This window comes from Bos indicus, chromosome 6 (assembly GCF_029378745.1).
Source record: "Bos indicus isolate NIAB-ARS_2022 breed Sahiwal x Tharparkar chromosome 6, NIAB-ARS_B.indTharparkar_mat_pri_1.0, whole genome shotgun sequence".
Lineage (NCBI taxonomy): Eukaryota > Metazoa > Chordata > Mammalia > Artiodactyla > Bovidae > Bos > Bos indicus.
The window spans coordinates 93,785,473-93,798,588 of record NC_091765.1 but is presented as its reverse complement, the minus strand read 5'-3'; the positions used below and the strand labels follow the sequence as shown (position 1 = coordinate 93,798,588).

At 41.1% G+C, this 13,116-nt stretch overlaps 1 protein-coding gene across 2 annotated transcripts in view; it reads right to left on the bottom strand.

Annotated features, from left to right (window-relative positions):
- Window positions 1-13,116, bottom strand: part of FRAS1 (Fraser extracellular matrix complex subunit 1) — a 534,964-nt gene that overhangs the window by 159,863 nt on the left and 361,985 nt on the right. For both annotated transcript variants that reach the window (XM_070791638.1, XM_070791639.1), the window contains 3 exons: window positions 10,765-11,035; window positions 6,888-6,972; window positions 2,438-2,764 (listed from right to left, as the gene is read on the bottom strand). In XM_070791638.1, the coding sequence (XP_070647739.1) occupies window positions 2,438-2,764; window positions 6,888-6,972; window positions 10,765-11,035 (683 nt within the window). The remainder of the gene's footprint in view (window positions 1-2,437; window positions 2,765-6,887; window positions 6,973-10,764; window positions 11,036-13,116) is intronic.

Sequence of the window (13,116 nt, the reverse complement as noted above, 5' to 3'; positions counted from 1 at the left end):
AAACCAAGAAGGAAGGACAGAAAACTTTCTGTGTCTGTCTAGACTTCACCTCTTCAGAAGTAAGCCTCATCTCCCAGGGCAATTGCAAGAGGGTGATAATTAGGATTAGCTTCAAGGTGGCTATCTGCCAACTCGATCTCATCATCAGCCTTCGCCTCCTCCCACCCATCTCATCCCACCATCACTGTTTTCAACAGCTGAAAATAATGAGACCAGAGACTAAGAAACCATCTGGCAAACCATATTAGATTCAGCTCTTCACCTTCACGGGGATCAGTTGCAAATTGCAAGTGATCGCTGGTGAGAAAGTGACAAGTGATTTCTAAACTGTCCTCAGCACATCAATCTCTCTAGCTAATCATCAGTGACACTTCAATAGGTGCTGATATTTGGAATGAGAAGTTATAAAAAAATTATAAGTCTCCCAACCTGCCATCATAGGAAAGAGTCATTCTTGCTTTTACAGAGAAAAGAGCTTCGAGTGAAATATCATCAAGGAATAACACGGCTTTGAAAATATTTTTCGATTAGCATGGGCTAGCCCATTTGTATTTCCCTAAATGTGGTGGCCATCCTATGAGCAGTATCCAAAACCTTTTATGTTGTACATGGATGAAATTGTATAAAATGGCTATGTATTAATTTTAATAAGTTGGAAAAAAAATTTAATTCTACATTAAGTCCAGGATTTCACAAGTGCTATTTATTAGGAAGAAGTCATGATTTTAAAAAAGTAAGTTGAATCACTAATCATTAGAGAAATATAAAGCAAAACTACAATGAAGTATCACCTGATACTGGTCAGAATGGCCATAAGTAAAAAAATCTACAAACAATAAATGCTGGAGAGGGTGTGGAGAAAAGGGAACCTCCCTACATTGTTGGTGGGAATGTAAATTGGTGCAACCACTATGGAAAGCAGTATGGAGGTTCCTTAAAAAACTAAATACAGAACTACGACATGATCCAGCAATCTCACTACTGGGCATGTACCCTGAGAAAACCACAATTAGAGAAGATACATGCACTCCAGTGTTCACTGCAGCACTATTTACAATAGCTAAGACATGGAAGCAACCTAAATGCCCATCAACAGAAGAATGGATAAAGAAGATATGGTATGTGCACCATTGTGTACACGTGGTATATATACACAGTGGGATAGTACTCAACCATAAAAAAGAATGAAACGATGCTATTTATGGACCTGAGGGATGGACATGAATGGACCTGACCTAGAGATTGTCATACTGAGTAAAGTAAGTCAGACAGAGAAAGAGAAATATATGAGATCACTTATATGAGGAATCTTAAAAAACGGTACAAATGAACTCATGTACAAAACAGAAACAGACTCACAGATGTGAAAACAAACTTACGGTTACAAAGGGGAAAGGTGGGGGGTATAAATTAGGAGATTAGAATTGAGATATACACACTGCTGTATATAAAACAGATAACTAACATGGACTTGTTGCATAGCACCAGGAACTCTACTCAATACTCTGTAATGATCTACATGGGGAAGAATTTAACAAAGAATTGAATATATGTATATGTATAACTGATTCATTTTGCTGTACACCTAAAACTAACACAGTATAAATCTATACTCCATAAAAATTAGTTTTTAAAAAAGTGGTGGTCATGGTGCTTTAGTCACTAAGTCATGTCTGACTCTTGAGATCCCATGGACTGTAGCCTGCCAAGCTCTTCTGTCCATGGGACTCTTCAGGCAAGAATACTGGGGTGAGTTGCCATTTCCTTCTCCATTTAAAAAAGTAAGTTGATTCAAATAAAAGTATTCAGTAAGTAATAGGACAGGCACTCACGGATACAGCAAAAACACAGGGAAGTGGCATGGGGATGACTTAAGCTGAGAACCACTGCTCTTTACTGGGTACCTACCTGCTAGGCCAAGGATTCCTATGATTACTAAAAGACAGAGTTTCCTCATCCTGTTTAAGCTGGGCTAACAGATGACTGAACTTATCTTTTTTTGATTCATTATAATAAGCTGACTATAAGCTTCATATCACACGAGCTATTTTAAAAGAGCAGACAAGAACAGGGGTATACTTGATTCTTATGATCATGCTCAGGAAGGAAGCCAAAAAAATCAGTGGACAATGAGGTATTTTCATGGCAGCAAGTCAACACAAAGGTTCAGAAGTGTCCCTTTTGCAGAGACCATGGGGACAGTTCTTTTGAACCAAGGGTGCTCCAGACAAAATATACACCATCCCCCTGAGACTGAGCAATGTGTTCTTGTAACCTTTCAATGTCCTAAAAGAACCTCCATAATAGGGTCTTAATAAATGTTTGAATACATAAATAACTACCTGCATCTTAAATTTATAAACATTGCAAAATAACATCATTGATATAACTTTACATCTAGGTACAAGGAAACTGTAGCTTTAGGAATGAGGCCTACCTTGGGCACGGTCCTCACATGAAACAGTATATTTTGGAAGGAGTGTCCATCATTGGCCTGCAAGACTGTGATGTCAGAAGTGCTATCCGAGCCATCGTGAACATACTGGACAAGGCCCCTAGAGAGCTCGTCCAGACGAAACTGATAGACAGGGGCCGCCGGGGACTGGAGCGTTTGGAGCAACTGGCCGTGAAGTGGAGGATCGAGCACCTCGACCACCACATCCTGTGGGTTGTCATCATCTCTGATGTCAAGCAGCTGGGTGGTGATGGTTCCCCTCTCTCCTCTGTTGATATGGAGGACCTCATTCCTCAGAACATAGGGGGCCTGTGGAGTTGAAGGGAAGGAAGAGAGGAGGCACTATTAGCAGGAAAAGAGAGGACAATCTGGTGGACCAGAAGTCAGTTGTGTGTAGCCTGATTGCTCTTTCTGTGATTTTTAAGGAAATCTAGATGCTCCTGCCAGAGAAGGCGATGGCACCCTCTCCAGTACTCTTGCCTGGGAAATCTCATGGATGGAGGAGCCTGGTAGGCTGCAGTCCATGGGGTCGTGAAGAGTCAGACACGACTGAGCGACTTCACTTTCACTTTTTACCTTCATGCATTGGAGAAGGAAATGGCAACTCACTCCAGTGTTCTTGCCTGGAGAATCCCAGGGACGGCGGAGCCTGGTAGGCTGCCGTCTATGGGATCGCACAGAGTCAAACACGACTGACACGACTTAGCAGCAGCAACAGCGATGCTCCTGCCAAATGCCGAACTCTTGCATAGTCGAAGCATTTGTTAGAGGTGCCATCAATCATAGTTAGCACTGCAAAGGAGGTTACTTCATACCTCTGGTTCTGGAGGTTTCTCAAGCCACTGTCTTGATTAACACAATATCCCCTGCATTGTAACTGAGATCAGTGTTAGGGAACTCAGTTGCTTCATTCAAGAGACTATAATTCGGAAAGATACATGTACCCCTATGTTTATAACAGCACTTTTCACAATAGCCCAAATATGGAAACAACCTAAATGACCATTAACAAATGAACGAATGGGTAAAGAAGATGTGAACATAAAAGTTAGAGAAAGACAAACATCAGACAATACTGCTTACACGTGGAATCTAAAATACTGCACAAATGAACCTATCTACGAAAGACTCACAGACAGAGATCTGATTTGTGGTTGCCAAGAGAAGGGGGAAGGGGAGGGATGGACTAGGAATTTGGAGTTAGCACATGCAAGTTATTACATTTAGAATGGATGAATAACAAGGTCGTACTGTATACCTCAGGGAACTATATCCAATCTCCCAGGAAAAACCATAATGGAAGAGAAAGTTTTAAAAAGAATGTGACCATGCATGTGTGCTTAATCTTGTCCAATTCTTTGCAACCCCATGGACTGTAGCCCACCAGCCTCCTCTTGTCCATGGGATTTTCCAGGCAAGAATACTGGAGTGGGTTGCCATTTCCTTCTCCAGGGGATCTTCCCAACCCAGGGATCGAACCTGTGTCTCCTGCATTGACAGGCAGGGTCTTTACCTGCTTAGCCACCTGGGAAGCTCAAAAAGAACGTATATATGTGTAAAATTGAATCACTTTTGTGAGCAGAGATTTGCACCACATTGTAAATCAATTATGTTTCAGTAAAAAAAAAAGAGAGAAAAGGAGACTAGCAAGAGGTATGGACTTTTGGCATTTGTGCTGGGAATTGTGTGTTTCACTCCAGGCTGTGTTGCAGCATGCTGACTTGAAGACACTTTACTGTGAATTCCTGCTATTCTGGTCTTTCTCAGTAATTTTCTTCAAGCCGTCACATCCATATTTTGAAGGGACCCACCCCAACTCAGGTTATTAAGCCTGATAAGATCATGGTCTGTGTAAGGCAACCACCTGGCTAATCCACGTGGCAAATTTTAATGTGTTTTCCTTAAGATTATCAGGTTTCCCCCAACCAACTTCAGTAAGCAGATAAAATGTTCTTTCAAGAGATAAAACTTAATGAACCACAACAGAAAAAAAAAAAAACAACTCACCAAAAAAAAAAGGCAAGTAGCCAAAGAAAACATTATCTTAGTTTTTTATATCATTTAAAATGGAACCATCTAGGACTTTTTCAACATACTGCTTTCTTGACTCCAAATGGCTTTCTTTTAAAAATACCCTCCCTGGCCTCCTGCAAATTTCAATATCTATTAAAGTAATGTCTAACTAATGCATCTCTATAATAATCACATAATATGAAATGAGAAGATAGCTACTCCTCAGGATTCCTGAGTGAGATTTCAAAAGCTGCAATCTTATACATGGGAATGAGTGGCCCCTCAGAGTCTGAAAGAGGAGAGGTCAAAGGTAATGTCAAAAATCTATAAATGAAAAAGATCAAATTAACTCTCATAAGAAAATTTCAAGGAGGTTCAAAATCATCTTGAAATATTACAGAAATGTAAAGAAACAAAAAATAAGTTAAAATTAATTTCTAAAATTACAATTTTAAAGAGTTAAAATGATAAAAGTTTCTCATGTTATAAATAAAAAGATGCCTTTACTGTATACTCAATTGGTTTGGGGAAAGCAAACAAAGAACAGAGAACCATGGCAACTCAGCATCTCAGATTATGAAGTCACTTACCAAAACCTACCCAAGTCTTTTATTCACCTAATAAGAGTAACTATATTAGCACAAACAAAAAGAACAGAACATCTAAGCTTAAATACTGAGAAACATCTAAGTCAGTAAATCCTGAGACTTGATAGCACTCTGACCCATACTTACAGAGATCACATTTTTGTTTAATTAAAACAAAATTCACACTCTTAGCCCAACCCGGAGGTCAAATTAATTTAATATCGATTTCTAATCATTCCACAACTTCAGTCATCACTGAAGTGAGAATGCCAGTAAGAATCGCTGAGATTGGCTATGAATACCATTTGGCAGCCACTTCTGGTTCAAGTCTATGGTCTTTTCACTTTTGAACCAAAAATATAAAAATAACAGTTTTAAAAACAATGATCTCATATCCTTCCTTGATCCTACTGAGATCTATTATTTAGGTAGTTCGAGTTCCCCCATGCTGATACCCCAGTCTCTCACTGTTCACAACATCAGAATATACTGATCTTCCTCCTCTCTTTGCACATTTCAGCTTTTCAATTCTCCAATCCCTGGGACTCAGAGCACAGAAGTACAACTTAACAGAGATGAGCAATGAGACCAGAAGTGCCATCACACTGAACTTCATCGTATCTACCAGGATTTCCTCTGGCTTATGTTAGCCTGACAACCACACTGGACCCTCATTTAAGTAGATACTTAATAAGGCTTAAGAAAGCTCCCAGGTCTTCTCTGGTAGCTCAGCTGTTAAAGAATTGGCCTGCAATGCAGGAGATCCTGGTTTGATTCCTGGGTGGGGAAGATCCCATAGAGAAAGGATAGGCTACCCACTCCAGTATTCTTGGGCTTCCCTGGTGGCTTAGACAGTAAAGAATCTACCTGCAATGCAGGAGACCTGGCTTTGATCCCTGTTGTTGAGAAGATCCCCTAGAAGAGGGCATGGCAATCCACTCCAGTATTCTTGCCTGAAGAATCCCATAGACAGAGGAGCCTGGAGGGTTACAGTCCATGTGGTCGCAAAGAATTGGACAAAACTGAGCGACTAAGCACGAGGTCCTCTAACTCCTGCAAACTGAGTTAAATGCAGTTCAGCTACATGATAGACAAAAGAGGCCAACATAATTCCTTATCCTGGAGAGAGAAATATTTAGACAAAACAGACTTATCCACCTAGGGATAGGAAAGTCTTAACAACTGGTACAGCTTCAAATCATTGTGAAGGGCTGGTATCAGATTCAGTATAGAAAAGTAAGGTACAGTTTAATAGTCAAGAACACAGATTGTGTAAACAGATCCACTGGGCACAGATCTTGGCTCTCTGTTAACTACATCACCATAGATAAGTTACTGGACCTCCCTGGGACTTAGTTTTCTGGCCTGTGAATTGGGGCTTATAATACCTTACAGAGCTAGCATGAGAATTACATGAACAACAGAAAAAGAGCATTATATGTATAGTAGTAATTATTGTAGTTGTTACGACCCACAAGTACTAAAAAAATTACTCCAGTGGCATTTCAAAAGGAAACTAAGGAGCAATCAATTCAGCTCAATCATTTTTGCTGAAACTACAGAAAATCTGAACTTGTACTTGAGAATGAGTTGTTGTTGTAGTTTAGTCACTAAGTTGTGTGCGACTCTTTTGCAACCCCAGGCTCCTCTGTCCATGTAATTTCCCAGGCAAGAATACTGTAGTGGGTTGCCATTTCCTTCTCCAGGGGATATTTCCAACCCAGGGATCGAACCTGCAGCTCCTGCATTGGCAGGCAGATTCTTTACCACTTTACCGATGGGAAGCCCATCAGTAGGCATGTGAAATTATTAACTGTACGGCGTTTTCTTACCTGTGTTGAAAATGCTTGTATGTTGATCAGCTGTGGCTCAGAGAAGAACTGCTGGTCACTAATTTTCAGAGAAAAGTAACCTTTCCTGAAAGAAGCCCCCAAGAAAAGAATGAGACAATATAATCATTACATCGGTCTTTAGAAAGACAAGGGTTAAAAATATTTTCAGGTTATGTGCATATATGAATTTGGATCAAACCACTACAATAATATACTACTCATGCCAGAACTAGAAAGGAGCTCATAAAGATTAACATAGTGAGATGTAGGTAAAGGTACTGTCTATTCTTCTATCTCATTATAATAATGTTTCTTTTTCTTTTTTGGGATTTTTATAAGTAAAATATATAAAAGGTGGAAAAATGAGTTGTTAGGCCAAGACCGGTTAGTGATATATTGAAGGTTAATGATCAAGCTGGAGAATGGAAAGGAATCTTTCACAGTCTTTGACTAGTTCTCAGTGACTCCCTCGTCCCTGTGAATTCTCTTTCCAACCACTGCCCAATTCACATGAGTGGACCCCGTTAACCATTGTGCAGTGTTTATATTACATGCCTCTACGCCCTCCCCTCCCTCTAGCCACATGCATATTCACTGTGGCCTGGACTAGGGAAGTATGATGGACTCCAGCTTCCCTGGAAATTTGGAACTGGCCTGAGAGCCTCATTTGGCTAAGGCAGAACCACAGTCTACCATGTTGATGAGAAAGTGGAGCAAGTTGGTCTCTAGGAGAGAGGTGAATGTAGCCTTCCAGCAAAGCAACTGAGATGAGAGGAGGAACTGAGTCGTGCTTCCCATTTCCCATTCTAACTCCTGGGCTTGCCCTAGAAGCCCAGTGGTCCCTGATGTGTCTGAGATCTGAGCCATACCTGCAATGTCATAACAGGTCCTAAAATTTTGCTTACTCTAGTTAAAGTTGACTCTCATTACTTGTAATCAAAGAGTCCTAATTCCTAGAATAAAATAAGACTCACTCTTTGCTGTGGTTTTTATTTCCTGTAAAAGAGTGTTGTCTCAGCAGCTTCAAAGACTACTAAGAGGAAAGGTAGGAGTTACCCATCTTCAAAGCCAAAAGCAAGTTCAGAACTCACTTTGTGCTGGTAAGATGTATGATTAACACATTATGGGAGTTTTGAATCCTGGCCTGCTATAGGAACTATTGTTTTAAAGGTTCTTTAAAAGGCATTCATGGAACTGACTAGTGAAACATGAAAGAATGTGGATAGATAGCAAAAGTATTATGGCAAAAGCCAGAACCAAAAGATTAAATACTGTATGAGTCCATTCACATGACATTTCAGAAAGGGCGATACAATAAGAATGAAAAACAGACCAGTATTTGCCAGGGACTGTGGGGAGGGGAGTGCTTGTTAAAATAAGATGGGGACAGGGTGACAAGACTGTTTCATATCTTGCTTGAGGTCTCAAGACTGCAAGACTATATTTGTTAACATGCATAGAACAGTATAGTTTAAAATGAGGGATTTTATTAGGTGCAAATTATACCTCAATAAATCGGATTTTTTTAAAAAAGGAATTCTTGTCTTCCCTCTCATTCCACCCTTCCTTTCATTTTTGGTTCCATTCAAATCCTATTCCTCTCCCCTCCTACTTCTAGACTTCAAGAGGATACAGGTGACGAAGCAGCTGAATGCAGAAGGAAAGGATGGCTACCCACAACCTCCTAGGGAAAAATGATTTTGGTGGCCCTTAGATTCTAATAACTGTGTTCAGCCTCTCTGCAATGCCAGCTAATCAGGGTCACTAGGACTATATTTCCAAGTCATCTCACACTCACAGAGGGATTCCAGCCCAAAGGAAGCCAATCCTAAAGAATCCTAGTGGGCACATTCATGAGGAAAACAACCATAAGCCCATGCGGCAGGTAGCCCCTTTAGCTTCTGTATCATCCAGAAACTTAGATAATTTCCTTTTTCTATGAGTTCCTACTAATCTTGTTTTAGTATTCCTCTCATTCTTTCTTTAAAAAAAATTTTTAGATAAGAAATCCAATGTTAAAATGAGTACTAAGAAGTAAAAAGCATACTGAAAGAAATCTCTGTAAAATAGTTGCCACTCTTTGTCCTGTTTAAGGGTGCAAAGCTGACCCTGGAAAGAAATTGATGATAAGGGATTAAAGAGATTAAACAGATGAGAGGCTTAACTTTGGTTGTCTATGGATCTTTATATACTTCACATGCTTTTCACAAGTGATTCTGAGACATATGACTACAGGTATGGAGCTGTGCATGTGTGTCTGTGTATGTGTGATGCAAACACTGAAGAACTATACTTGAAGGAAAATGAATGGAGAAGACAGAACTCAAAGGGATTTTATAGCATCAGACACCAGAGTCTTAAGCTCCGTCTCTGGAGCGAAGCAACTTAGCAGCAGCAGCAGCAGCTGGAGCAATACTTTCCTATAACAATGAAATTTTGCCCCCCGAGAATGGAAGCACACCTGTTATCCCAAGTACTACTGTTGCTGCTGCTGCTAAGTCGCTTCAGTCGTGTCCGACTCTGCGACCCCATAGACGGCAGCTCACCAGGCTCCCCTGTCCCTGGGATTCTCTAGGCAAGAACACTGGAGCGGGTTGCCATTTCCTTCTCCAATGCATGAAAGTGAAAAGTGAAAGTGTCCGACTCTTAGCGACCCCACGGACTGCAGCCTACCAGGCTCCTCCGTCCATGGGATTTTCCAGGCAAGAGTACTGGAGTGGGGTGCCATTGCCTTCTCCACAAGTACTACTAAGGAAGCAGAAATCATTGAGTTTGAAGGCATGGAGTGTGGAATCAGAGAGCCTTAGGTTGGAGCCTCAGCTCTGCACTCACAGGCTGTGAGGCCTGGACAAGATTACATATATGCTCAAGGCCTCAGTTTTCCTATCTGTAGCCTGGGAACATAAATATACATAATTCACATCAAGTGTGCAACACAATAGTGGGGTCATAGTGAACAAATACTAGTTGTCCTTACATCTGTAAGATTGGTCTTTTGAGGTTACCAACATCACTGGCTCTGAACTGCAACAGGGAATGTGTGATCCACTTTTCTCCCCACTTGTCAGATCTTAAACATTTTTTTAAATTCTCAAATTTAGTGGTGATAGTAGAAAATATTCACTGCTTCCTTTATCACTGTTTCATGAGGTTCAACTCCCTATCTACATACAGGGTCCACTTTGAAATAGGCTGCACTAATGAAGCAGAGCAGGGTAAAGGATAATCCAAGAGGCTAATCTTTGGGGTGCATTCCCTGATTTCTAGTTAGTAGATTTGCTCTGCTAATTATACGGCTCAATTTGCTCGGGAAGTGTTAACACTCAGCTGCATTCCTGAAGCATATGTCAGCTGGGTGGAGGAAGACAGCCAGAATTGTGTTAGGCATCAGAAGAAAACTGGATCAGACTTTAAAATTAACCACAATTAGTCCCAGAAAGTGGATAATAACAAGTTAACCGTGACTTTTCATTTCCTTCCAACTCTGAAATTCTAAGAACCATACAATGCCTTAAAAAGTATGTACCCCATCCTCTAGCCATGCCCTGGTCCCTGGCAGAGAACCCTAATGCTGAAGTAGCAGCTGCATCTGGGTATAGAAGCGATTTTGTTCCTCCCGGGCCAAAAAAACTGGGTAATTGTACTAGGAACTTTCCCGTCACATCGGAGAATTACCCACAATTATGTGATAAAATGAAAATGCTTCTAACAGAAGCACTCTCTCTGAGCAATTACAGCGAAATGATGACAGGCAGCTGAAAGTGCCACGTGCAGAGTATCGATCTCCCCCAGAAGAGGAGGGAGAGCTCTGAGGGGCGGAGGGTAGGGAGCGCAGAGAACTGATGGGAAGGAGGGAAACAACAGAACCCTGGCTCACCTGGGCTTTTCTCTGCTGTGCACAAAACGCACTTTTTTCTCCTTCACGTCTCTCCAACTGAAGTGGCCAGCCTTGTCGAGCTGAGCCTCTTTTCCGTTCCTTGAGAGCACGAGCTGACCATTGGTGGGGGCGCTCACCACATGGAACAGTAGGTCTTCAACCCTGCCACCCTGGTCTTGAACATTCAGGAGGAAAAAATCCAGTGGCTTCATTGAACCAATTGCAAGGGTGAGGGAACCATTCACGTGAAGACTAGGGGTGTGTATTTTGCCTGGAAAACATACAAATCCAAAGGTCAGGCTTGGTGCAGTCACTAATTAGGTTATTATTATTATTTTTTAAAGAAATATATATGTACTATTCATTCAGAACCACAAAGATGGGGCTTCCCTGGTGGCTCAGTGGTAAAGAATCCACCTGCAATGCAGGAGACACAGGAGGTGTGGGTTCATTGATTCGATCCCTAGGTTGGGAAGATCACCAGGAGAAAGGAATGGCTACCCACACCAGTATTCTTGCCTGGAGAATTCCATGGACAGAGGAGCCTGGCAGGCTACAGCCCATGGGGTTGCAAAGAGTCATTCATGACAGAAGGGTAATGTTGATTCAGGACTGATTCATACAAAGATGAAACTCTAGACTACTGTATTCCATAAGCCTCCTTCTAATCCAGTGGTTCTCATCCTAGATGTGCATGAGAATAACATAGGATGTCAGTGCTAAACTATAAAACTCCTAGAAGAATATACAGGAGAAAATCTTTGTGATCTTAAATTAGGCAATGCTTTCTTACATATAACATGAAAAGCACAAGTGACAGAAGAAAAATAGCTACAGCAGACGTCATTAATACTAAAAACATTTGTGCTTCAAAGGACATTCGCAGGAAAGTGAAAAGAGAATCCACAGAATAGGAGAAAACATTTGCAAATCACATATCTGAAAAGGGATTTGTATCTCCTTTGTATCCAGGATATACATAAAGAATTCTTAGTGTGTTAGCCACTCAGTTGTGCCCGACTCTTTGCGACCCCATGGACTGCAGCCCACCAAGCTCCTCTGTCCATGAGATTTTCCAGGCAAGGATACTGGAGTGGGTTGCCATTTCCTTCTCCAGGGGATCTTCCCAACCCAGGGATCAAACCCGGGTCACCTGCACTGCAGGCAGATTCTTTACCGAGTGAGCTACTCAATAAATGACAAATAAACCAATTTTAAAATAGGCAGCGAATGGACATTTCTCCTAAGAAGATATACGGAAGGTCAATAAGCACATGAAAAGGTGCTCAATATTATCAGTCATCAGGGAAATTTGAATTAAAATCACAAGATATCATCATCTCACATCCATTTTAGGAAGCACAATAAAGTGTCCCTGAGGGTGTAGAGAAACTAGAAATCTCATATATTGCTGGTGGAATGGAAAATGGTAAGCCACTTGGGAAGGCAGTCTGGTGATTCCTCAAGCAATTAAACACAGAGCTACCACATGATCCAGCAATTCTGCTCCTAGGCATAGACCCAAGAGTACTGAAAGCATAGAAAGTGAAAGTGAAAGTCCCTCAGTCATGTCTGACTCTTTGGGACCCCATGGACTATACACACAGTCCATGGAATTCTTCAGGACAGAATACTGGTGGCTTTTCCCTTCTCCAGCAGATCTTTCCAACCCAGGGATTGAATCTAGGTCTCCTGCATTGCAGGCAGATTCTTTACCAGCTGAGCAACAAGGGAAGCCCAAGAGTAGTGGAGTGGGTAGCCTATCCCTACTACAACAGATCTTCCCAACCCAGGAAACGAACCAGGGCCTCCTGCATTGCAGGCAGATTCTTTACCAACTGAGCTATCAGTGAAGCCCATTGAAAGCATATGTCCATACACAAACTGTAACACCAATATTCATAGCAGTGTTATTCACAAAAAACAAAAGTGGAAACAACTGAAACAATCAAGCATCAATTAAATGAATAAACAAAATGTGGTATATGCATACAGTGGAGTACTATTCAAGCATAAAAAGAAATGAGGTACTGATACATGTTCTAACACAGCTGAACCTTGAAAATACTATGCCAGGTGAAAGAAGCCAGATGTAAAAGGCCACATATTGTATGCTTCCATTTATGTAAACTATTTAGGGTAGGCAGTTCCACAGAGACAGAAACTGCTGTGCTTTCTGTGTTCAGCAGGAGCTAAGGCAACGGGTCAGTAGAGAGAGATTACTAGTGGTTACTGGATTTCTTTTTAGGATGATTAAAATGACCTAGAATTAGATTGTGATGATGGTTGTGTGGCATTGTGGATATACTAAAACCTTATTATATACTTTCAAGGGTAAGTTCTATGGTGTGT